The 25051-nt window shown below is 45.8% G+C and overlaps 1 gene segment (V, D, J or C); it reads right to left on the bottom strand.

The window, feature by feature from the left end:
• Positions 1–6767: 6767 nt before the first annotated feature.
• On the bottom strand, positions 6768–20169 carry LOC147118393 (Ig heavy chain C region, secreted form-like). The segment is given in 5 exon segments: positions 6768–7233; positions 7752–8060; positions 10041–10352; positions 11110–11409; positions 20075–20169. Coding segments are annotated over 5 exon segments (1332 nt in total).
• Between the last annotated feature and the right edge of the window lie 4882 nt (positions 20170–25051).

Here is a 25051-nt window from a genome sequence, read left to right as displayed (position 1 = left end):
GTGGGTTAAAAATTGCCCTTTCCCCTCTCTCTGGTGGGGGAGTGGGAGGTACAATGCGTTAATAATTGCCCTTTCCCCTTTCTGGTGGGGGAGTGGGGGTACAGTGGGTTAACAATTGCCCTTTCCCCTCTCTCTGCTGGGGAGTGGGGGTACAGTGGGTTACAATTGCCCTTTACCCTCTCACTGGTGGGGGAGTTGGAGGTACAATGGGTTAACAATTGTCCTATCCCCTCTTTCTGGTTGGGAGTGGGGGTACAGTGGGTTAACAATTGATCTTTCCCCTCTCTCTGGTTGGGGAGTGGGCATACAGTGGGTTAACAATTGCCCTTTCCACTCTCTCTGGTGGGGAGTGGGAGGTACAGTGGGTTAACAATTACCCTTTTGCCTCTCTCTGGTGGCGAGTGGGAGGTACAGTGGGTTAACAATTGCCCTTTCCCCTCTCTCTGATGGGGGAGTGGGAGGTACAGTGGGTTAACAATTGCCCTCTCCCCTCTCTCTGGTGGGTGAGTGGGGGTACAGTGGGTTAACAATTGCCCTTTCCCCTCTCTCTGGTGGGGAAGTGGGGGTACAGTGGGTTAACATTTGCACTTTCCCCTCTCTCTGGTGGGGTAGTGGGGGTACAGTGGGTTAACAATTGCCCTTTCCCCTCTCTCTGGTGGGGAGTGGGAGGTACAGTGTGTTCACAATTGCTCTTTCCCCTCTCGCTGATGGGGGAGTGGGGTACAGTGGGTTAACAATTGCCCTTTCCCCTCTGTCTGGTGTGGGAGTGGGGGTACAGTGGGTTAACAGTTGCCCTTTCCCTCTTTCTGATGGGGGAGTGGGAGGTACAGTGGGTTAACAATTGCTCTTTCCCCACTCTCTGGTGGGAGAGTGGGAGGTAGAGTGGGTTAAAAATTGCCCTTTCCCCTCTCTCTGATGGGGGAGTGGGAGGTACAGTGGGTTAACAATTGCCCTTTCCCCTCTCTCTGGTGGGAGAGTGGGAGGTAGAGTAGGTTAAAAATTGCCCTTTCCCTCTCTCTGGTGGGGAGTGGGGGTACAGTGGGTTAACAATTGCCCTTTCCCCTCTCTCTTCTGGGGGAGGGGGGTACAGTGGGTTAACAATTGCCCTTTCCCCTCTCTCTGATGGGAGAGTGGGGATACAGTGGGTTAACAACTACCCTTTCCCCTCTCCCTGGTGGGGAGTGGGAGGTACAGTCGGTTAACAATTGCCCTTTCCCCTCTCTCTGATGGGGTAGTGGGGGTACAGTGGGTTAACAATTGCCCTTTCCCCTCTCTCTGATGGGAGAGTGGGGATACAGTGGGTTAACAACTACCCTTTCCCCTCTCCCTGGTGGGGAGTGGGAGGTACAGTCGGTTAACAACTGCCCTTTCCCATCTCTCTGATGGGGGAGTGGGGGTACAGTGGGTTAACAATTACCCTTTCCCCTCTCTCTGATGGGGGAGTGGGGGTGCAGTGGTTTAACAATTACTCTTTCCCCTCTCTCGGGTGGGGTGTGGGGGTACAGTGTGTTCACAATTGCTCATTCCCCTCTCTCTGATGGGGGAGTGGGAGGCACAGTGGGTTAACAATTACCCTTTCCCCTCTCTCTGGTGGGAGAGTGGGAGGTACAGTGGGTTAACAATTGCCCTTTCCCTCTTTCTGGTGGGGGAGTGGGATGTACAGTGGGTTAACAATTGCCCTTTACCCTCTCTCTGATGGGGGAGTGGGGGTACAGTGGGTTAACAATTGCCCTTTCCCCTCTCTCTGATGGGGGAGTGGGGGTACAGTGGGTTAACAATTACCCGTTCCCTTCTCTCTGATTGGGGAGTGGGGGTGCAGTGGGTTAACAATTACCCTTTCCCCTCTCTCTGGTGGGGAGTGGGGGTACATTGGGTTAACAATTGCCATTTGCCCTCTCTCTGGAGGGGGATTGGGGGTACAATGGGTTAACAATTGCCTTTCCCCCCTCTCTGGTGGGGGAGTGGAGGTACAGTGGGTTAACAATTGCCCTTTCCCCCTTCTCTGGTGGGGGAGTGGGAGGTACAGTGGGTTAACAAATGCCCTTTCCCCTCTCTCTAGTGTGAGTGTGGGAGGTACAATGGGTTAACAATTACCCTTTCCCCTCTCTCTGGTGGGAGAGTGGGAGGTATAGTGGGTTAACAATTGCCCTTTCCCCTCTCTCTGGTGGGGAGTGGGACGTACAGTGTGTTCACAATTGCTCTTTCCCCTCTCTCTGATGGGGGAGTGGTGGTACAGTGGGTTAACAATTGCCCTTTCCCCTCTGTCTGGTGGGGGAGTTGGGGTACAGTGGGTTAACAATTGCCCTTTCCCACTTTCTGGAGGGGGAGTGGGAGGTACAGTGGGTTAACAATTGCCCTTTCCCCTCTCTCTGGTGGGAGAGTGGGAGGCACAGTGGGTTAACAATTGCCCTTTCCCCTCTCTCTGATGGGGAGTGGGGGTACAGTGGGTTAACAATTACCCTTTCCCCTCTCTCTGGTGGGAGCGTGGGAGGTACAGTGGGTTAACAATTGCCCTTTCCCCTCTCTCTGGTGGGAGAGTGGGAGGTAGAGTGGGTTAACAATTGCCCTTTCCCCTCTCTCTGGTGGGGGAGTGGGAGGTACAGTGGGTTAACAAATGCCCTTTCCCCTCTCTCTAGTGGGAGTGTGGGAGGTACAATGGGTTAACAATTACCCTTTCCCCTCTCTCTGGTGGGAGAGTGGGAGGTATAGTGGGTTAACAATTGCCCTTTCCCCTCTCTCTGGTGGGGAGTGGGACGTACAGTGTGTTCACAATTGCTCATTCCCCTCTCTCTGATGGGGGAGTGGGAGGCACAGTGGGTTAACAATTACCCTTTCCCCTCTCTCTGGTGGGAGAGTGGGAGGTACAGTGGGTTAACAATTGCCCTTTCCCTCTTTCTGGTGGGGGAGTGGGAGGTACAGTGGGTTAACAATTGCCCTTTCCCCTCTCTCTGGTGGGAGAGTGGGAGGCACAGTGGGTTAACAATTGCCCTTTCCCCTCTCTCTGATGGGGGAGTGGGGGTACAGTGGGTTAACAATTACCCTTTCCCCTCTCTCTGGTGGGAGCGTGGGAGGTACAGTGGGTTAACAATTGCCCTTTCCCCTCTCTCTGGTGGGAGAGTGGGAGGTAGAGTGGGTTAACAATTGCCCTTTCCCCTCTCTCTGATGGGGGAGTGGGGGTACAGTGGGTTAACAATTGACCTTTCCCCTCTCTCTGATGGGGTAGTGGGGGTACAGTGGGTTAACAATTGCCCTTTCCCTTCTCTCTGATTGGGGAGTGCGGGTACAGTGGGTTAACAATTACACTTTCCCCTGTCTCTGGTGGGGAGTGGGAGGTACAGTCGGTTAACAACTGCACTTTCAACTCTCTCTGATGGGGGAGTGGGGGTACAGTGGGTTAACAATTGCCCTTTCCCCTCTATCTGAGGGGGGAGTGGGAGTACAGTCGGTTAACAATTCCCCTTCCCCCTCTCTCTGGTGGGGAGTGGGGTTATAGTAGGTTAACAATTGCCATTTCCCCTCTCTCTGGTGGGGGAGTGGGGGTACAGTGGGTTAACAATTGCCCTTTCCCCTCTCTCTGGTGGGGGAGTGGAGGTACAGTGGGTTAACAATTGCCCTTTCCCCTCTCTCTGGTGGGGGAGTGGGAGGTACAGTGGGTTAACAAATGCCCTTTCCCCTCTCTCTAGTGGGAGTGTGGGAGGTACAATGGGTTAACAATTACCCTTTCCCCTCTCTCTGGTGGGAGAGTGGGAGGTATAGTGGGTTAACAATTGCCCTTTCCCCTCTCTCTGGTGGGGAGTGGGACGTACAGTGTGTTCACAATTGCTCATTCCCCTCTCTCTGATGGGGGAGTGGGAGGCACAGTGGGTTAACAATTACCCTTTCCCCTCTCTCTGGTGGGAGAGTGGGAGGTACAGTGGGTTAACAATTGCCCTTTCCCTCTTTCTGGTGGGGGAGTGGGATGTACAGTGGGTTAACAATTGCCCTTTACCCTCTATCTGAAGGGGAGTGGGGGTACAGTGGGTTAACAATTGCCCTTTCCCCTCTCTCTGATGGGGGAGTGGGGGTACAGTGGTTTAACAATTACCCGTTCCCTTCTCTCTGATTGGGGAGTGGGGGTGCAGTGGGTTAACAATTACCCTTTCCCCTCTCTCTGGTGGGGAGTGGGGGTACATTGGGTTAACAATTGCCATTTGCCCTCTCTCTGGAGGGGGATTGGGGGTACAATGGGTTAACAATTGCCCTTTCCCCCCTCTCTGGTGGGGGAGTGGAGGTACAGTGGTTTAACAATTGCCCTTTCCCCTCTCTCTGGTGGGGGAGTGGGAGGTACAGTGGGTTAACAAATGCCCTTTCCCCTCTCTCTCGTGTGAGTGTGGGAGGTACAATGGGTTAACAATTACCCTTTCCCCTCTCTCTGGTGGGAGAGTGGGAGGTATAGTGGGTTAACAATTGCCCTTTCCCCTCTCTCTGGTGGGGAGTGGGACGTACAGTGTGTTCACAATTGCTCTTTCCCCTCTCTCTGATGGGGGAGTGGTGGTACAGTGGGTTAACAATTGCCCTTCCCCCTCTGTCTGGTGGGGAGTTGGGGTACACTGGGTTAACAATTGCCCTTTCCCTCTTTCTGGAGGGGGAGTGGGAGGTACAGTGGGTTAACAATTGCCCTTTCCCCTCTCTCTGGTGGGAGAGTGGGGGGCACAGTGGGTTAACAATTGCCCTTTCCCCTCTCTCTGATGGGGGAGTGGGGGTACAGTGGGTTAACAATTACCCTTTCCCCTCTCTCTGGTGGGAGAGTGGGAGGTAGAGTGGGTTAACAATTGCCCTTTCCCCTCTCTCTGATGGGGGAGTGGGGGTACAGTGGGTTAACAATTGACCTTTCCCCTCTCTCTGATGGGGTAGTGGGGGTACAGTGGGTTAACAATTGCCCTTTCCCTTCTCTCTGATGAGGGAGTGCGGGTACAGTGGGTTAACAATTACACTTTCCCCTGTCTCTGGTGGGGAGTGGGAGGTACAGTCGGTTAACAACAGCCCTTTCCCCTCTCTCTGATGGGGGAGTGGGGGTACAGTGGGTTAACAATTGCCCTTTCCCCTCTCTCTGAGGGGGGAGTGGGAGTACAGTCGGTTAACAATTCCCCTTCCCCCTCTCTCTGGTGGGGAGTGGGGTTATAGTAGGATAACAATTGCCATTTCCCCTCTCTCTGGTGGGGGAGTGGGGGTACAGTGGGTTAACAATTGCCCTTCCCCCTCTCTCTGGTGGGGGAGTGGGGGTACAGTGGGTTAACAATTGCCCTTTCCCCTCTCTCTGGTGGGGGAGTGGAGGTACAGTGGGTTAACAATTGCCCTTTCCCCTCTCTCTGGTGGGGGAGTGGGAGGTACAGTGGGTTAACAAATGCCCTTTCCCCTCTCTCTAGTGGGAGTGTGGGAGGTACAATGGGTTAACAATTACCCTTTCCCCTCTCTCTGGTGGGAGAGTGGGAGGTATAGTGGGTTAACAATTGCCCTTTCCCCTCTCTCTGGTGGGGAGTGGGACGTACAGTGTGTTCACAATTGCTCTTTCCCCTCTCTCTGATGGGAGAGTGGGGGTACATTGGGTTAACAATTGCCCTTTCCCCTCTGTCTGGTGGGGGAGTTGGGGTACAGTGGGTTAACAATTGCCCTTTCCCTCTTTCTGGAGGGGGAGTGGGAGGTACAGTGGGTTAACAATTGCCCTTTCCCCTCTCTCTGGTGGGAGAGTGGGAGGCACAGTGGGTTAACAATTGCCCTTTCCCCTCTCTCTGATGGGGGAGTGGGGGGTAGAGTGGGTTAACAATTACCCTTTCCCCTCTCTCTGGTGGGAGCGTGGGAGGCACAGTGGGTTAACAATTGCCCTTTCCCCTCTCTCTGATGGGGGAGTGGGGGGTAGAGTGGGTTAACAATTGCCCTTTCCCCTCTCTCTGGTGGGGAGTGGGAGTACAGTGGGTTAACAATTGCCCTTTCCCCTCTCTCTGATGGGGTAGTGGGGGTACAGTGGGTTAACAATTGCCCTTTCCCTTCTCTCTGATGGGGGAGTGCGGGTACAGTGGGTTAACAATTGCCATTTCCCCTCTCTCTGGTGGGGGAGTGGGTGTACAGTGGGTTAACAATTGCCCTTACCCCTCTCTCTGGTGGGGGAGTGGAGGTACAGTGGGTTAACAATTGCCCTTTCCCCCCTCTCTGGTGGGGGAGTGGGAGGTACAGTGGGTTAACAAATGCCCTTTCCCCTCTCTCTGGTGGGAGTGTGGGAGGTACATGGGTTAACAATTGCCCTTCCCCTCTCTCTGGTGGGAGAGTGGGAGGTACATTGGGCTAACAATTACCCTTTCCCCTCTCTCTGGTGGGAGAGTGGGAGGTACAGTGGGTTAACAATTGCCCTTTCCCCTCTCTCTGGTGGGGGATTGACAGGTTCGTGTGTGGACTTCATTTCAGATCCCAGAGGATGCGATGCTGCAAATATAACTGTTCCCATTTGTGAAGGGATCGACAACACGAGGAACGGGGACACTGAGATCTAATTGTGCTGCGTTTGTTTGTCTGAAATGGGAACTTTTCAGATTCCCCCCAGCGGGAGGAAAGTTGCTGGAGTGACTTCGAGGAATCCTGTCGTGAAAGAGCTTCAATCTGTCTCTAACCCGTGGTGTATCTGAGCTGGGAGCGCTGGCTGTTCAAGCCTTGGGCCAGAGACCGGTAAATATCCTGCTTCAGATAATCAGCCCTCCCCTTGGCAAAAATGGGAAACAAAATTAATTGAGCGGCTGTGTGTGTAACTGACGATTGGAAGAAAAGGCCTTTATTGGTTTTATTCAAGAACTGAAATGCAATCGAGAGATTCTCATTGACAAGTATTGACGGTGTCCATCAGAACCAGGGAAATGTTGACAAAACTGGGTTTACCGCTGGATTTATTCACCGTTCTGTTGATGATCTTCAGGGGGATAGCTTCATGTCCCACCACACAGGAGTAGGAAGCCCCGCTGGCCCACTCCTCCGCTGCAATGGATAACAGGCTGTACATGAAGAAGGAACTGCTGCCGTTCTCCGCCATCACCTCGGTGTTCTTGTAGTTGCCGGAATTCACCGGCTTGTCATTGACGGTCCACTTGACGAAGATCTCTCGGGGGTAGAAACCTCTCACTAAGCAGGTGAGGGTGACGAACCTCTGAGCGGAGATTTCTTCTGCCGGGGGCAGGAGGACAGACACGGCCGGTTCACGCGGATCTTTAGCTGCAGAACAATCACAATAAAGGTCAATAAACTGGAGAATTCCAGAGACAGTGAAACCGGCGGTTAGATGTCGGAGAAATGGGCTTTGCGCTGAATGTGAAAGGATTCCCTTTTCCCCTCTGTGTCTTGTCCGGTTTTCCAGCCCGGAGCAGAGGGGGATGCAATCCTTCTCTCTGGGGGCTTGAAGACTTGGACTAGAAAATTATATAGAATTTACATCATAGAAACAAAGCATTCGGCCCGACTGGTCAATGCCGCTGTTTATGCTCCACACGAACCTCCTCCCACCTTACTTCATCTAACCCTAATAACAGATCCTTCTATTCCTCTTTCTCTCATTGACTTATCCAGATTCCCTTTAAATGCATCATCTCTGGTCCCTGGGGGTTTAGTTAGTGGAATCAGCAATTAAATTAACAGAGCAGTGTATTAAAACACTGAATAGAATGAACTGCCCCGTGCACCATCACCGGAAATAGTCACAGAGTCTCACTCATTGCTACAATCTCACCGCTCACCTTTTTCATTGTGGATGGAATCTCTTATAGGAGTCGGCATATCCTGATGGCTCACCACGCAGGTGAACTCATCCCCTCTCAGCCAGGCTTGTGTCGAGATGTTTAAGTTGCTGATCACGCTGTTGGGAGCCTCTCCGTGTTGGACGGCAATCTCTGATTTCAAAGTCTCCTTTTCTCGGGTCCAGGACACGTTGACTCCATAAGGAGCATTAGACACGACGCAGGTTAAGGTCACCGTCGCCTCCAGTAAGACCTGTTCTAGTGACGGTTGGGGAAGAGTGATTTCTGGATCGTTACATTGGATCTCATCTGTGAACAGAAATGAAAGTCAAGCTGAGATTCATCTTCAGAATCAGGACACCATTATTCAGCCTTCACTCTCTCAGGGAGAATAAATCACATCTGAGATATCAACCTCTCGCTGTTGCATAAACACTATCGTTATTGGAAGGACAACGATTTCGGGAGACTCTTTAACATTTCATGTGCATTTGCTCCCAGAGCCACCTGTGAAGCAAATAACCGGCGTAAAAACATTGAATAAATTCGGCCGCAATTTTATTAGGCAGTAAATAGCGCTCTTCCCGAAATCCATTGCTCCTTTACGCCCGTCTGTAGATCCTTGTGCCCAAACGCATTCCCGCTCATTATAATGGCTCCGCCCCCAGGGTCAAGAGCTCTACACGAAAATTACACTGGTTCAAACCGAGTGTCAAATGAAACCCTAGATTATAGATGCTACAGGAAACAAAGTTAATTATCTGATGTCTTGTTGCGATGTTTGGGGCGATGTAAATGTGCGGGAACCACTTACAGCCCCTTCAGTGGAGAAGTGAAAGGTCGGGAGAATGGAGTTCCAAGGGGTCTTTGTGGTGGAGAATAATTTGTAATGCCGATGTGAAGTAATTTGTTCATTTCTGTCATTAGTGAGCACTTAACATGTCTGGTGAGAGAGTCAGAAGGAAATATGGCAGGAGTAGGCCATTCAGCCCATCCAGCCTGTTCCGCCATTCAATGCGATCATGGCTGATCTGCACCTCAACACCACCTACCCGCCTTGTTTCTGTAACCCTTGATGCCTTGCCTAACGAACATCTATCAATCTCAGTTTTGAAATTTTCAGTTGACCCCCAACCTCAACAGCTTTGGGGGGTGGGTGGGGGGGAGAGTTCCAGATTTCGACTGTCCATCTCCCCTATAAATTACATTTATTAACTTAAACACCTCAATTAGATCACCTCTTAATCTTGTATAATCAAAGGAATACAAGCCTATTCTATGCAACCTGTCCTCATAATTTAACCATTTCAGCCCCGGTATGATTCGGGTGAATTTGCGTTGCATCCCCTCTAAAGCCAATATATCCATCCCGATGTGCGGTGCCCAGAATTGAACGCAGTTCTCTAAATAGGGTAGATGTCCTTTGTAGCAGTGGGTCCCGGGACAGTTACCAGTAAAGGGTTCCAGACACCTACTGTCGCTCCGAATATGATCAACAACTCAGGATAAACCTGAGACCGAGGACACCTCATGTACTCTCTGACATCACAGCAGAGGGAAACCTTCTTTGGCGAAGTTATGGAATCCTGAACCATGAGGAATCCTGATTCAGAAGATCGTAGTTTCAAGTCCAACTCCAGATACTTAAACACAAAATGTGAGCTGACACTCCCAGTGCAGTACTGAGGGAGCGCTGCACTGTCGGAGGTGCCGTCTTTCGAACGAGACATTAAACCGATCCCATGGCGCTATTTCGAGGAAGAGCGGGGGAGTTCTCCCAGGTGTCCTGGCCAATACCCATCCCTCAACAAACATCACCAAATAATAAGATAATCTGATCATTATCACATTGCTGTTTGTGGGACCTTACTGTCTGCAAATTGGCCGCCGCGATTTCTACATTACAACAGTGAACACATTTCAGGAAGTATTCCTTGGCGGAAAAGGGCTTCGGGAAAGGCGATATGTAAAGGCAGTTCTTTCTTCTATTTTGTATTGGAAGAAAACACAAACAGCATGATTGTAAATTTGAAATAGAGCTTTCTCGGGGTAAAGCTGAGACTAAGGACTCCTCACTCACTGTCTGACATCACAGCTGAGGGAAACCTTTTTCGAAGTGATGGAATCCTGAACCGTGAGGAATCCTGAGTCAGCACTGACATCGGAAGGAAACACAAACTGTGTGATTGGAAATTAGAAATAGTGTTGTGCTTTTTACTAATTCCAATAAAAGTCCTGACAGATCAGCGCTAAGAATGATCTGAGATTTCCCGGGGTTGTGTCTCTTACCCTGAGATCTGGAGATGTTTCGGCTTTGGATGACCCCTTGATGAGAGACCCGGCAGGTATAGACCGAGCCGGCGAACCATTCCCCGGCGGGGAATGTCAGCCGACTGGTCGCCGAGAAGTTCCCGTTCACTTCAAAGACGGGAGAGGTGACGATTCCCGAATCCATGAGTTGTCCATTCTTCAGCCAATTCACGGTCACTGCCTTTGGACGGAAATCGATGATTGAACAGACGGCGGTTGCAGACCTGCTGCTGATGATTTCTTCACTGGAACTCAGGCTGAGGATCACAGTTGGATGATGTACCACACGATCTGCAAGAAAATACATTTTATTCGGATTATTTGTTACAATCCAAACAATGAGGAACTGTAAAGCGGTTTTTTACTTAGAATCTACAACACAGAAACAGGTCACTCGGCCCAACTGGTCGGTGTTTATGCTTCACATGTGCCTCCTCTCTCCCTACTTCATCTCCCTATCAACATAACCTTCTATTCCTTTCTTCCTCCTGTACTTATCTGGATTCCCCTGAAACGCATCTCTGCTATTCGCCTCAACTACTCCATGTGGCAGCGAGTTCCACATTCTGCCCACTCTCTGGTAAAAAAGTTTCTCCTGAATTCCCTATTGGATTGATTAGTGATTATCTTATATTTATGGCGCTTGGTATCGGGCTCGTACTCGAGCAGAAACACTTTCTCTACGTCTAACCTTTCAAACCCTTTCATAATTTTAAAGACCTCTATTCTGTCACCCCTCAGCCTTCTCTTATCCAGAGAAAGGATCCCAAACCCGTTCAATCATTCTTGACAGTTACAATTTTTGAGTTCTGGTAAATCTTGTAAATCTTTTTTTGAACGTCTCCATTCTTATAACATGGAAACCATAACTATGGACAGTACAGTAAGTGTGATTATGGAGACCAGACCTGTACACAGCACTCTAAGTGTGATATAGAGACCGGAACTGTACTCAGTACTCTAAGTCTGGTCTAACCAAGGTTGTATAGAAGTTAAACATAACCTCTCTGCTTCTCACAGTTTCACCCCTGTATCCCACAACACTAACCTGGCATTTTGACGCTCCAGTCCAACCCACTTTGTCGAACCTGGCAGTAGATTGTGCTGCTCTCCACCTCTGACTCGGTGATGGTTAACTGGCTGCTCAGGGTGTGGGTTCCCTTCTTGTTGAACACTGACGGGTAGGTCTTCAATCCAGCGGTGATCGGCTCTTTATCTTTCCTCCAGGAAAGGCTGGTGATTTCCGGGAAGTAGTCCACCGCCAAACAGCCGTACGTGAAGGGGCCGCCGGTGTTGTGTTGTTCACAGGGGGAGAGCAGGGCGTAGAGGGTGGGAGGAGACTGTGTCGCTGGGAAAGAATGGCCAATTGAACAAGTTAGACGCTGTAATCCGTGCTTATAACGTAACCAAACAACTCGACATGTGACTGCAGGATGAACGAATTCCATCATTTGCCGATCAAAACCTAGATCAGCATTTGAGTCTCTATGAGTTGTGAGACCCGACGTGAAACGCCTTCATGTGACTCCAGTCTTGTACATAAGAAAAGTCTGGAGTCTGAAAGGTGCATTCTGTCCATGAGGCCCCTTTATACCGAGTGGATGCCGGAATATTGTATCGGGACTTCCTCCAGCTCTTGATTCCCTGTTATGGAACACACCCCTCATTCACCAACCACTTTCACATTAAATTCTTTCACATTCTCTCCACTGAGCTCCTCCCTACATCCTTTTGCTGTCAGCCTCTTATTATCAGCACATAATCAGGTCATTCCGTGATATCAAAATGTTGTCATCTCTCCATTGTAAGATGCTGCCTTAAAACCTACCTCTTTGACCAAGCTTTTGGTAAACTGTCAGAGTAACTACCCACCATACTAAAGAATAAATTGATATCTCCTTATGTGGCTCGGTGTCAGATTGTATCTACTAACGCTCCTGTGAATCGTCTTGGGACGTTTTACTACGTTAAAGGCGCTATATAAATGCAAGTTGTTGTTTTCAGGGGATAGACTTGTTTGAATAGCGGTGGGGTTAGTTCTCCTAATCACACAACTCCTATAGATGGACCTACTAGTTGTATTATCTTTAAAACAAATCCCAGCATGTTTATAGAGCATGACCCAGAATTATAAAATAATACTACTTTACAGCACAGAAGGAGGCCATTGGGCCAATCACGCCTCTGAAAGGTCTCTCCACCAAACCCGTGCACCTTCCAATTCCCACTCTTCTTTCAAATGTTCAATTTTATCGAGCTATTATGGAGTCTGCATGCAGTCCCATTTCTGACAGGACATCCCATGTCCAACAGCCCCCTGTGTAGAAAAGTAGAATAATGCCCTCTACCTTCATTCTGTTGCTGCTGATTTTCAATCAGTGCCATTTACTCACCAACTCACCGACCCGGGGAATATGTTTCCCGAATCCCTTCATAAAACCCTTCATAATTCCAACCCCCCTCTATCAGACCTCATCTAAATCTTCTCTGTTCCCATGACAATAAAGGACGTTTATAATAAATGGTTGAAGTCTCGTTTAAAATGTGAACGGAATAATTTAACACATAGATTTGAATAGGGACCTTTTGCACAGCCTGGTTTCTAAGATTCAAGCTTTAGATGAATCAGGATTGATTCGAGTCTCTCTCTTTCCATCTCAGAATTGGAGGGAGAGCGATGCAGTGTAACTTGTGCTCTATCCCATTCTACTGAATGGATGTCTCCTGGGTTCCCCCCTCCCAATCACTCAATTAAATGATCCAAGTTAAATACGATTCCCAAAGCCGGTTATATGGGACGATGATCTTTAAATGCTCCATTTTATTTTCCAAATTACTTTCCAACCTCTCACCAGTGAGAACAGGCGCTGCTTTCTGGGTCGTTACAGTCACTTCTTGTTGCTGTTTGTACCGAACATAATCTAAATCATCGGGACAGGTTTCTTCTCCAAATATCTAATATTGGCAATCCTTAAACATTATAAATCGATTGGTTATTAGCGGGTTCTATGCAAGGAAGGACAAACAATATCTCAAGTGCTGACTGCTGATGTGGGCAACTCTGGCTTCTGGTTTGTGCGGATAACTCAAACACCTGCGGCTTATTGGTCAGATACTGAAAGCTCGGTCTACAGTGTGAAGTAACAGAGAGGGTTGATGATGGTGTTGCAATAGACGTTGTACACATAGACTTTCAAATGGCATTTTATAAGGTATTTCATAAATACTTATTCGTAAAATAGAAGCACATGGGATTAAAGGAATGGAGGTAACTTAGTAACGTAATTGGCTGAGGGAGAGGAGGCAGAGATTAGTGGTGACGGATGTTTTTCTTACTGGAGAGAAGTATACAATGGGATCCCCCTTTGGGTCGGTATTAGGACCATTGCTTTTCCTGTTTTAAATAAAAATTACCTGGACTTGTTTATAGGGAGTACAGTATCCAAATTCACGGAAGAAGCAAAACTTGGCAATGTAGTAGCTCTTGAGCAGGATAGCAGCGAACTTCAGGAGGACATAGACAGATTGGTGAATGGGCAGACATGTGGCTGATGCAATTTAATGCAGATAAGTGTGAAGTGATGCACTTTGAGGGGGTGCAAGAGCAGAGTGACCTGGGGTGCATATTCACAAATCTGTGAAGGTGGCAGGGCAAGTTGATCAGGCGGTTATGGAAGTGTGTGGTATACTTGCCACTGGAAAAGGGACATTGAATACAGAAACAAGGAAGTCCTGCTGAACCACTGGTTAGGCACGAGATGGAGTAGTGTATACAATTCTGACCATCACAATTGAGGAAGGATCACAAGGCCTTGGAGAGGGTACAGAGGAGGTTGACCAGGATGATACCAGGGCTGAGACACTTTAGTTATGTGGAGAGATTGGAGAAACTGGGATTGTTCCTTGGAGCAGAGAAAGTTACGGAGACGTAATAGTGGTAATCAAAATAGTATGAGGATTTGTCAGAGCATGTAGGGGGAAACGGTTTCGTCTGGCGGGTAGATCAATAACTGAAGATCACAGATTTAGTAAAATTGGCAAAATAACTAGAGGGGAAATGAGGATAATTGTTTTTCAAACAGAGGGTTGTTAAATTCTGGAATGCTCAAGGCAACTGGACATGTATTTGAAGAGAACACATTGGAGGGTTACGAGGAAGAAGCTGGGATTTGATTGGACAACTCTTTCAGAGCCAGTACAGGCAAGACGGGCCGAATGGCCCCTTCCGTGCTCTGGGATTCTGTGATTCTACACGGCTCAGCAGAATTAGTTCTTCCCGATTTAATGGAAGGAAACGCTTCATAATGTTGAACACCTTTATCAGATCTATTTTATTGTTGGTTATAATGCAAGAGGATATTTAAAATAAAGGGAACTGAGGAATTTGACTCAAATGATTGAATCGGACCCCTTCACAGAGTCTTAAAGCTTGTTGTGAATGACGACTCATCGCAGGCTGACTGTTTCTCATTAAATGTTTCACAGAGGTGCGGCTCAGTGACTGTGAGCCCTGCGCTGTGACCCAGTCCAATAACGGCACCTCACCCGAGTTTGTCCCTGTCGGTTAGCTTTCTACAAACAATTGAACGAAATAATGGTTTCAAACATAAGATTACCATGATGGTTATTTGGAGCGGGAGGCTCCACATTCTCCAATTAAATTATCAAAATAACTTCCAGCCTCCCATCAGATCAGAACAGGCGCTGCTATCTGGAGCGTTTCAGGCACTTCCTGAAACTGTTTGTTCAGACAGTGAGCTCAGGATCAGGCCAATCTCATTCAATCATTATCTGATACTCAAAATGTTTAAAGTTTATCAATTTATTAAAAATTGGGCAGTTATTTTTTGCAATAAAGTTAAACTCATTTAATGCGTGGTTCTTTCAACGGAGCAATGGGACGTTTTATTTGTATATATCTGGCTCGAGAACTCACACTTTATTAGTTGGATGAACATTAAGGTTCCTTGAGCAACACGGGACAAAGCACTCTGAGGTCTGTTACAGTACAGATAATAAGGAGTAAAGCTCCCTCTGCACAGCCCTGCCATACGCTGAATGGTCAGGTATAGCAAGGGATTGATTCCGAGGTAAGCCAAGTCTACACTGATTAAATAGAGTGTACTTTCTCCTTGTACACTGCCCAACAAAAGACTCCCAGGGCAGGGACAGCACGGGTTAGATACAGAGTAAAGCTCCCTCTACACTGTCCCATCAAATACTCCCAGGGCAGCGACAGAACGTGTTAGATACAGAGTAAAGCTCCCTCTACACTGTCCCATGAAATACTCTCAGGGCAGGTATAGCAAGGGTTAGATACAGAGAATAGCTCCCTGTACACTGTCCCATCAAATACTCCCAGGGCAGGGACAGAACGTGTTAGATACAGAGTAAAACTCCCTCTACACTGTCCCATCAAACACTCCCAGGGGAGGTACAGCACAAGTTAGATACAGAGTAAAGCTCCCTCTACACTGTCCCATCAAACACTTCCAGGGCAGGTACAGCAACGGCTAGATACAGAGTAAAGCTCCCTCTACACTGTCCCATCAAATACTCCCAGGGCAGGGGCAGAACATGTTAGATACAGAGTAAAGCTCACACTACACTATCCCATCAAACACTCCCAGGGGCAGGATGGGTTAGATACAGAGTAGATACAGAGTAAAGGTCCCTCTAAACTGTCCCATCAAACACTCCCAGGGGCAGGAACAGCACAGGATAGATACAGAGTAAAGCTCCCTCTACACTGTCCCTTCAAACACTCCCAGGGGCAGGATGGGTTAGATACAGAGTAAAGCTCCTTCTACACTGTCCCATCAAACACTCCAGGGGCAGGTACAGCACGGGTTAGATACGGATAAAGCTCCCTCTAGGTACAAGCTTCTGAAATAAATGAGTCGAATTGTACTCCATGAAACACAAGAGAACAAACCAGCAGGTTTACAACCAGTCAGGAGGACTCCTGATTCGCACACAGTGAGCATGCGCACAGAAACAGAACAGACACAAACGGTGCAACAATCGAGCTCTCAGCAGATAGATCTGTTCAATCTGTCAATTTCAGTGAAGCTGATTTCTAATTGATCTCTTGTCAATTCCTGACCACCTCAAGTTTGAACGTTTTTTGAAATGAAACTGATATTTATTTATAAAACGTTCTTCGACTTCCATCCATTTCTCCCTCCCTCTCTACAAGCTTACAAACAGAGTAAGACTTAGTTTCCCTGAAAACAAGTTTACTGAAATAATTCACCTTCCCGGGTAATTTGCCAGGCAATGTCCATTTCCAACAAGCGAGATTCTAACCATCTCCCCTTGACATTCAATGGCATTACCATCGCTGAATCCCCCACTATCAACATCCTGGGAGTTACCATTGATCAGAAACTGAACTGGACCAGCCATATAAATACTGTGGCTACAAGAGCAGGCCAGAGGCTGGGAATTCTGCGGCGAGTGTCTCACCTCCTGACTCCCCAAAGCCTTTCCACCATCTACAAGGCACATGTCAGGAGTGTGATGGAATACTCTCCACTTGCCTGGATGAGTGCAGCTCCAACAACACTCAAGAAGCTCGACACCATTCAGGATAAAGCAGCCCGCTTGATTGGCACTCCATCCACCACCTTCAACATTCCCTCCCTCCACCACCGGCGCACTGTGGCTGCAGTGTGTACCGTCTACAAGATGCACTGCAGCAACTCGCCAAAGCTCCTTCAACAGCACCTTCCAAACCCGCGACCTCTACCGCTTAGAAGGACAAGGGCAGCAGACGCATGGGAACATCGCCACCTACAAGTTCCCCTTCAAGCCACACACCATCCTGACTTGGACCTGTATCGCCGTTCCTTCACTGTCGTTGGGCCAAAGTCCTGGAACTCCCTTCCTAACAGCATTGTGAGTGTACCTACACCATATGGACTGCAGCGGTTCAAGAAGGCGGCTCACCACCATCTTCTCAAGGGCAATTAGGGATGGTCACTAAATGCAGGCCTAGCCAGCGACGCCCACATCCCATAAGTGAATAAAAAATATATATAACAGGGACTCCGTGACAGAGCAAGAATTTAACAAACCAGGAGACATTTACATTGAAGACCGATTAGCCACTGGGTTAAGATAATTTCACAATTAAGTGTAACATGGAAAATCATCGAAGCAAAACACGATTCAGTAAAACCTGCGGCGACACCTTCTCGAGCTGAGCACAGCTGAGTAAGACATGTATTGTGTCTAAATTAATTTTAGACATAATTTAAAATTCTCTCCAACCCTTCAGATTTTGCAGTAACTGTAATCCTGTCCAAGGCAATCGTGAGGCGTCATTTATGTTTAATAAATTCGCGCAGATATTAAACTCTATGTTGATATTGATGTTAGCTGGTGTTATGGTGCATTATAATACGATTAGTTAATATTAATCTTAATCCTGTTTGTGCCTGGTAACTTGTGAACTTGTAATAGGGTTTCAATTACATTAAAATGGCACTTATCAGTGTTAACATATTAAGAATAATATTAATAGATAAGCACATTCAGACAAATATATTATTTTTACTTAAACCAAATCACATTTGAATAGTTTAAAACGGTCAGTAGCTTCTAATACATTCCCGCTCTGCCTACACACTTGTAAACAATGCATGTTTCTGATCTCTCCGATACAACATAAACTCCAGCATTTTCAGAGTGGATTTCACATGATGGATTTAGGAGTGGACTACTTTAATTAGTTCAAAGTCTGGCCGTGGTCATACCTCACTAACTACCGATGGACTGTAACACCGTATATGTTTACTAAAGCAGGGCTCTCGAGTTTAAACATTGTCCTCAATCTTAACTATAAAAAACTATTTTCATGAAATTAAAGACAACTGGCCAGTTTGCAGTCCGTAACAGAGCCTCCGCTGTTTAATAACACAGACAAACATTTTATACTTAACTCCAGTAATTCACAAATGCCCGTAAATTAATTATTAAATATATTCTGCTATTTAATGAAATTAAGTTCCAGAACGATTAGTAGTGGCGGAGAACAAATCAATCAGACCATCTGCGATACTGAAATTTAATGAGCAAATGGAGGAGAGATTTTGTTGATCAATTTAGTATTAATGAGAATTAAAAATAACTCTCAGATGTAATCTGTTCACTGTCTATAATTCTATCCCGTATACAGCACAGCTATGGGAGACAGGATGTTGTTATTACATTCAAAACTAATATTAGTCTTTTGTAATTAAATTAACCTGCTTGAATACCAATGGGTTATTTGTCAGTTTCCAGCCTTACGCAGTCTGCACCTTCTGTGAATTTAAATAGAATCATATGAACAATTCTTTGACTGCCAGCGACGTCTATCGCTCAGCCTGAGATCTTGCAAACTGTTTAAGATTAGTTTAGTGATTATTGTCTCGCTATCAAACAACAAATAATATTGAAGGAATAACATGGTTTCCGCTGCACAGTAAGAATTTAATAACCCGGCAGATTTATTACATTTACAAACTGCAATTTACAACTCGCAATTAATGCAAAATTAAATACATTAAATACAATCTGTCATTTATCTGTGTAAAACAGGGAGATAACAGTCCCTGCAATCAGTCTGCTGTTACTAAAATAATTTCAGACATAATCAAAAATTGTCTCCAGCCTCTAAAATTCACCGCTCACGTTAATTGTGACCAGTGCACAGCAGAATTGTGGAAGGCGAAAAATATTTAATACATTAATATTAATACTACAGCATATTTCGTGATATTGGGCAATATTACCGCATTCTAATCGTTTGAGTTATATTAATTTAACTCTCCTTCAACCTGCAAATTGTTAATTATATAATTGGTAATTACAGTAACATTTCACCTAATAAATCTGAGCACCGGAAACCATAGATTAATAGTTGAATCTGTAATTCTCACTTAAATAAAAAGATGCATTAAATTATTTTAAATGATTTTTGATTTATAAAACCTACTGGTTGTCTGCCTACAATCATCTTCAAACAGTTTAAACAGATCAGAAAACCTGCAGTAGTTCGATGTCACCGAGATTAAACATTGCAGAAAATCCAAACTTTCAGAAACTTTACTTATTCAAAGTAACCCAGGCACACACTCTCCTCAGCAGATAAACAGCAAATCACCTCACTGAGGGGCTCAATCACGCAACAGAACGTTTTGTAGAGAAGCAGCTGAATTATATAAACCCTTTCAGCAGAATCAAATGTAACCTTACAAAAAAATCTCAATATATAATCCATCGGACCCATCTATCACTGAACGAAATAATTATTGAAATAAACATAAATATAAAATAATGACAGCAGAATTGTGAGTAGACTGATCAATGTTTAATAAATTAATATTAATACAGCATATTGTTGTGATATTGAGTGATATTACTATATTAATTTGATTTAATTTATATTAATTTAAATCTGATTCAGGATAAAAATAGTTAATTATTTAGTTATTAATCACAGTAACATTGCACGTATAGAATATGACCGTTGGGGAACGTTAGATTAATAGATGACAATGTAAATATCAGAAACAAAAATACATTAAATCTCTTAAGATTGTTTTTGTGCACTAAATCTTTCTGTTTCCTTCCTACAATCTTATTTTAAACACATTTAAATACAGTGTTTACATTTGGTCAGAAAACCTGCAACCATTAGATGTCACCGAGATTAAATATTGCAGGAACGCCAAACAGTTCAACAACTGTTGGTTATTTAAAGTAACACTGGTGCATAATCTGATCAGCAGATAAACACCAAATCACATCAATCAGGGGCACAATCCCTCAAAAACTATTTTTTCTGAAGAAACTGTTTAAATCTATTATCCTTTTGCAGCAGAATCAAATGAAACAGAGCAAAAAATATCAATACAGAATCCACCGAACCCAAGTTTCAGTGAATGAGTGAATTATTGAAATAAACAGAAATATAAAATAAAGACACAAATACAACAGTTACTGAAAGAGTGAATATTTCTTACCTGCAGTCACCGTCACCATGGTGCCTTGTCCCCAGTAGTCGAGGTAGTCACTGTGTTATATTCCCTGTGCTCGGTCACACAATAACCGGCGCTGCGTAAAACAGACAGAAATTCAACATTAGTTTAAATATTCACATCCCAGAGGCAAAGTAAAGTCACGATGGATCTTCATAAAATGATAAATGTGTCAATGGATACTTCTCACTCTTTATAAATTCCCTGATGGTTTATATTTCAGAGTAACCCAAGAACAGTTATTGAAATCACCAACTGATCAATGATTAATTATCACAGTTTATCCATACTAAGCTGTGCTAGTAGACAATGCTGGACACAAATAGGACTTCACTGCATCTACAGTTGGATTGTGAAAGTGAACACTGGCCCAGACTCACTCAAGGTTTTTGTATTGACAGTAACTGCTGTGCCACCCAGTATCCCATTGTCTTGCACAGTAATACATGGCGGTGTCTTCGATTCTCAGATTAATGATCTCGATATAGGCTGTGGAAGTGCCTTTTGAAGGGATGATCCGACCTTCGACTCCAGGCGCGTAATAATTGGTATGCGACGGATTTCTGTAAGCAAGCAGCCACTCCAGCCCCTTCCCGGGCACTTGTTTAATCCAGTGCATGTGATGGCTGTCCAGACTGAACCCGCTCACTGAACAGGACAGTTTGTGAGATTCTCCCGGCTTCTTCGACACAGAAGCCGACTGGGTCAGCACGATATCGGACCGGACATCTGTAAGTAAATGAAAAAAATGCAATTACTTCAGGGAACATTCACATCAATGAATAGAAATGAAAACACAATATCTGAAGCTGTCTTCTGTCGTGTCACTAAAGCAGTGAGGAATACTCACAGGAGAAGAAAGCATGTAACAAACAAAGGCACGGGGCAAGTCCCATCGTTCGGTCTCGGTGTAACTGACTTGGGAACATGTCTCGGCGCCGCAACAACGCCTCCGGATTGTGAAATTGGAGCTGAACCGTCCCGCTATTTAAACTGGCCGGAGCCCCATGTGTGTGAGGGAGGGGGGGAGCTGGCGACTGGGTGTTACACGCCTCCCCCAGCAGCAGCCTGACTCCTCCCTGTTTCCTGTCTGAGTCCAGCTGTGTAAAATATAATTAACCATTAATAATCCGTGTTCTGTGTCCATTCCTCAAAATTACCTTGGCTTTGATCGCCGATTTACTGTTGGGGATTATATACCCTCGAACCAAAACATATTTAGTGTAAAATTGAATCAGTGTGAGGATTTACATTCCCCACAAACAGCCCACATTTACTCAGTGTCCAATTCCTCCCAGGTGGACGTAAAAGATCCCATGACATTATTTCGAAGAGCGGGGGAATTCTCCCCGGTGTTGGGCAAAGGTTAATACTTCAACCAACATGACTAAAACAGATTATTTGGTCATTTATCACATTGCTGTCAGTTGGATCTTGCTGTGCGCAGATTGGCTGCCGCGTTTCCCTAGATTACAACAGTGATTACACTTCAAAATACATCATTGGCTGTGAAGCGCTTTGGGACATCCTGATGTCGAGACAGGCGCTGCATAAATGCAAGTCTTTCTTTTTCCGATCGGCAACTGCTTGTGGGATGGAAGGGAAAAGGACACAAGAGTTGATATTTATCCCGGTTTTACAGGAGGGAAAGCGAAGTTTGGGAATAACGTCACATATTGTCAGATCGCATCCATCGCGCCTGTGCAGCTCCGCACTTAATACAACCATCCCTGACTCAATCGGGCACTGGATCTCAGTTCACCTGTGTGAAGACTGTCACTTTATTTCACTCTGAACAATTCTAAGTTGTAAAAGTTAAGATCTACACCGATCTGTGTGGGTGTTAGGAGATCGCACGGTCCGACCCAAGCTGTCTGGGCGAGAATTCAATCACGCTGCCTCCCTTTCTAATCGCAGTTACATTACTGTCCCACCGACCATGGAAATGTCCTCAGTGCCGCGGAATAAACAATATCGACCAGTGTGAGCCGATTAAAGGAGCAATTACAGTCGTAGATTTGGGATATTATTAATTTTAGGTAACATTTTTAATTTGCACCAGGAAAGGAATCTCATTAATTAAATGATTTTATTGAGTGTCACCATCGTGCTGTTCGATTCAGTGCTGACCTTAACCCAGCTGTGACCAGCTGTTCTGACACCAAGTGCACGTCTCTCACAGCTGGACCGGAGCGTGTTTCAATTTAAAATACAAAGTCTGTCAATGACAATTAGACAAAAAGCTCAGTGAGTAACTACAGTTCCCGGTCAGAGGCTCCATCACTGGGACAGCAACTCGGCAGACTGCAGGTCATGGGGTCAAGGACAAAATTACCAATGGAACCCAGAACTGTTCTATCGGTTATTGCCTTCTTTCTATCTCTGCCTTTCAATGATTATGTGATTCCATTGCCTTCTGCAGGATTGTAATAGAACATTGCATTCAATCAGAGGAGAATTGTCTTTTATTAATGAATGTCTCAAACTCCTTGCATTGCTCTAATCGTATTTTATTCAGTTCTGCACGTGTCATACACAAAGCATCCTACTTTTTAATGTCATTCCATAAGAAATATATTTTCGATGGGCGTTGGCTAATGATTCAGTAGTTAAAGGGCAACTTCCACTTCACGCCCACCCACACTCAGTCCATATCTCTCCCACACAGCTTGTGAGAGAAATCCATCATTTCCCCGGCAGGGAGGGGCGGGAACTCACAATGTCAGTTACAGGAAACACCTGCTGGTTCTGTGCAGAAAAATCAACGAGCTGTTTCCAGCCCACTGATCAGAGATAGAAAGCCAACTACAACCCACCTATCATGAATGGAACCTCTTTCTACACAAATCTGCCCAGCAACAATATACCCATACTGGTAAAACACAAACCCATTGGTTACATGGAGGTTCATTTCAAATGACTTGATAACCCATGGAACGATTATCAGAAAAAGGGACCTATTTGACACAACGGAGAGCACAACCCCTGGGAATGATTCTCAGAGCCTGAAGTCTATCTGATACACCAGCGTGTACAAACCCTGGGAATGATTCCCCGAGCCTGGGGCCTATCTGACACACCAGAGTGCACAAACTCTGTGAATCTTTCCCAGAGTCTGGGGCCTACCTGACACAACACATAGCACAAACCCTGGGAATCTTTCCAGAGTCTGGGGCCTATCTGACACACTAGAGAGCACAATCCCTGGGAATGATTCTCAGAGCCTGGGACCTATCTGATACACCAGAGAGCACAAACTCTGGGAATGATTCAGAGAGTGTGGGACTTGCCTCTCACACCAGAGAGCACAAACCCTGGGAATGACTCTCAGAACCTGGGACCAATCTGACACACCAGAGAGCACAAATCCTGGGAATGATTCTCAGAGCCTGTGCCCGTACTGTCACACCATGGAGCACAAACTCTGGGAATGATTCTCAGAGCCTGGGACCGGCCACTCACACCAGAGAGCACAAATCCTGGGAATTATTCCCAGTGCCTGGGGCCTATCTGACACTCCAGAGTGTACAAACCCTGGGAACGATTTTCTGAGCCTGGGACCTATCTCACAGGCCAGAGACCACAAACCCTGAGGATGATACACAGAAACTGGGACCTATCTGACACATAGACTTTTCATCTGCTCTGTTCGAATACACTCGGCCCTCTCCCAGTTAGCCTGTGCTAAACCATTGTCGCTGTTTCTTTTATATTAGATAGAGTCCCAGCTTATTACATTAGGTCCTGTCTCAGTAATTACGACAAAGAGCAACGTCGCTCTTTATATTACTCTAAATGAAATCACTGTTATTATTATATTAGGTCCTGTATCAGTTATTCAGCAGTCGACCACGTCGCTGATTATATTACACTGGACCCCGACTGTGTTTATATCACACAAGCCCCTGTAACATTTATGACGGCACTGTTCTAATAACACTAGACTAGGCTCTTTCTCATTTATTACATAAATAGACCCTGCCTCTGTTTATATTACATTACATTCTGTCTCTATTTATATTACACTAGACCCTGCCTCTGTTTATATAACATTACATTCTGTCTCTGTTTATATTACATTAGACCCCGTCTCTGTTTATATTACACTAGACCCTGTCTCTGTTCATATTACACTAGACTCTGTATCTGGTTAGATTACAATAGAACCTGTCTCTGTTTATATTACACTAGACCCTGTCTCTGTTTATATTACACTAGGCCCTGTCTCTGTTTATATTACACTTGACCCTGTCTCTGTTTGTATTAGACTAGACCCTGTCTCTGTTTATATTACACTAGAACCTGTTCCTGTTTATATTACACTAGGCTCTGTCTCTGTTTATATTACACTAGGCCCTGGGGCTGTTTAAATTACACTAGATCCTGTCTCTGTTTATATAACACTAGACCCTGTCTCTGTTTATATTACACTTGAACCTGTGTCTGTTTATTTTACGCTAGACCCTGGCGCTGTTTAAATTACACTAGATCCTGTCTCTGTTTATATTACACTAGACCCTGTATCGGTTTAGATTACAATAGAACCTGTCTCTGGTTATATTACACTAGACCCTGTCTCTGTTTATATTACACTCGGCCTTGTCTCTCTTTATATTACACACGACCCTGTATCTGCTTAAATTACACTAGACCCTGTCTGTGTTCATATTACACTAGACCCTGTCTCTGTTTATATTATATTAGACCCTGTCTCTGCTTATATTACACTAGACCCAGACTCTGTTTAAATTACACCAGACCCTGTGTCTGTTTAAATTATATTACACCCTGTCTCTGTTTATATTATATTAGACCCTGTGTCTGTTTACATTACACTAGACCCTGTCTGTGTTTATATTACAATAGAACCTTTCTCTCTTTATTTTGCACTAGCTCGTGTCTCTCTTTATATTATTCTAGGCCCTACCTCTGTCTATATTACACTAGGGCCAGTCTCTGTTT

This window comes from Somniosus microcephalus, chromosome 4, assembly GCF_052327205.1.
Source record: "Somniosus microcephalus isolate GS21.2 chromosome 4, FLI_Smic_1.0, whole genome shotgun sequence".
Lineage (NCBI taxonomy): Eukaryota > Metazoa > Chordata > Chondrichthyes > Squaliformes > Somniosidae > Somniosus > Somniosus microcephalus.
Note: the sequence above shows the minus strand (reverse complement) of the source record. Positions and strands in the feature narration are given on the sequence as shown.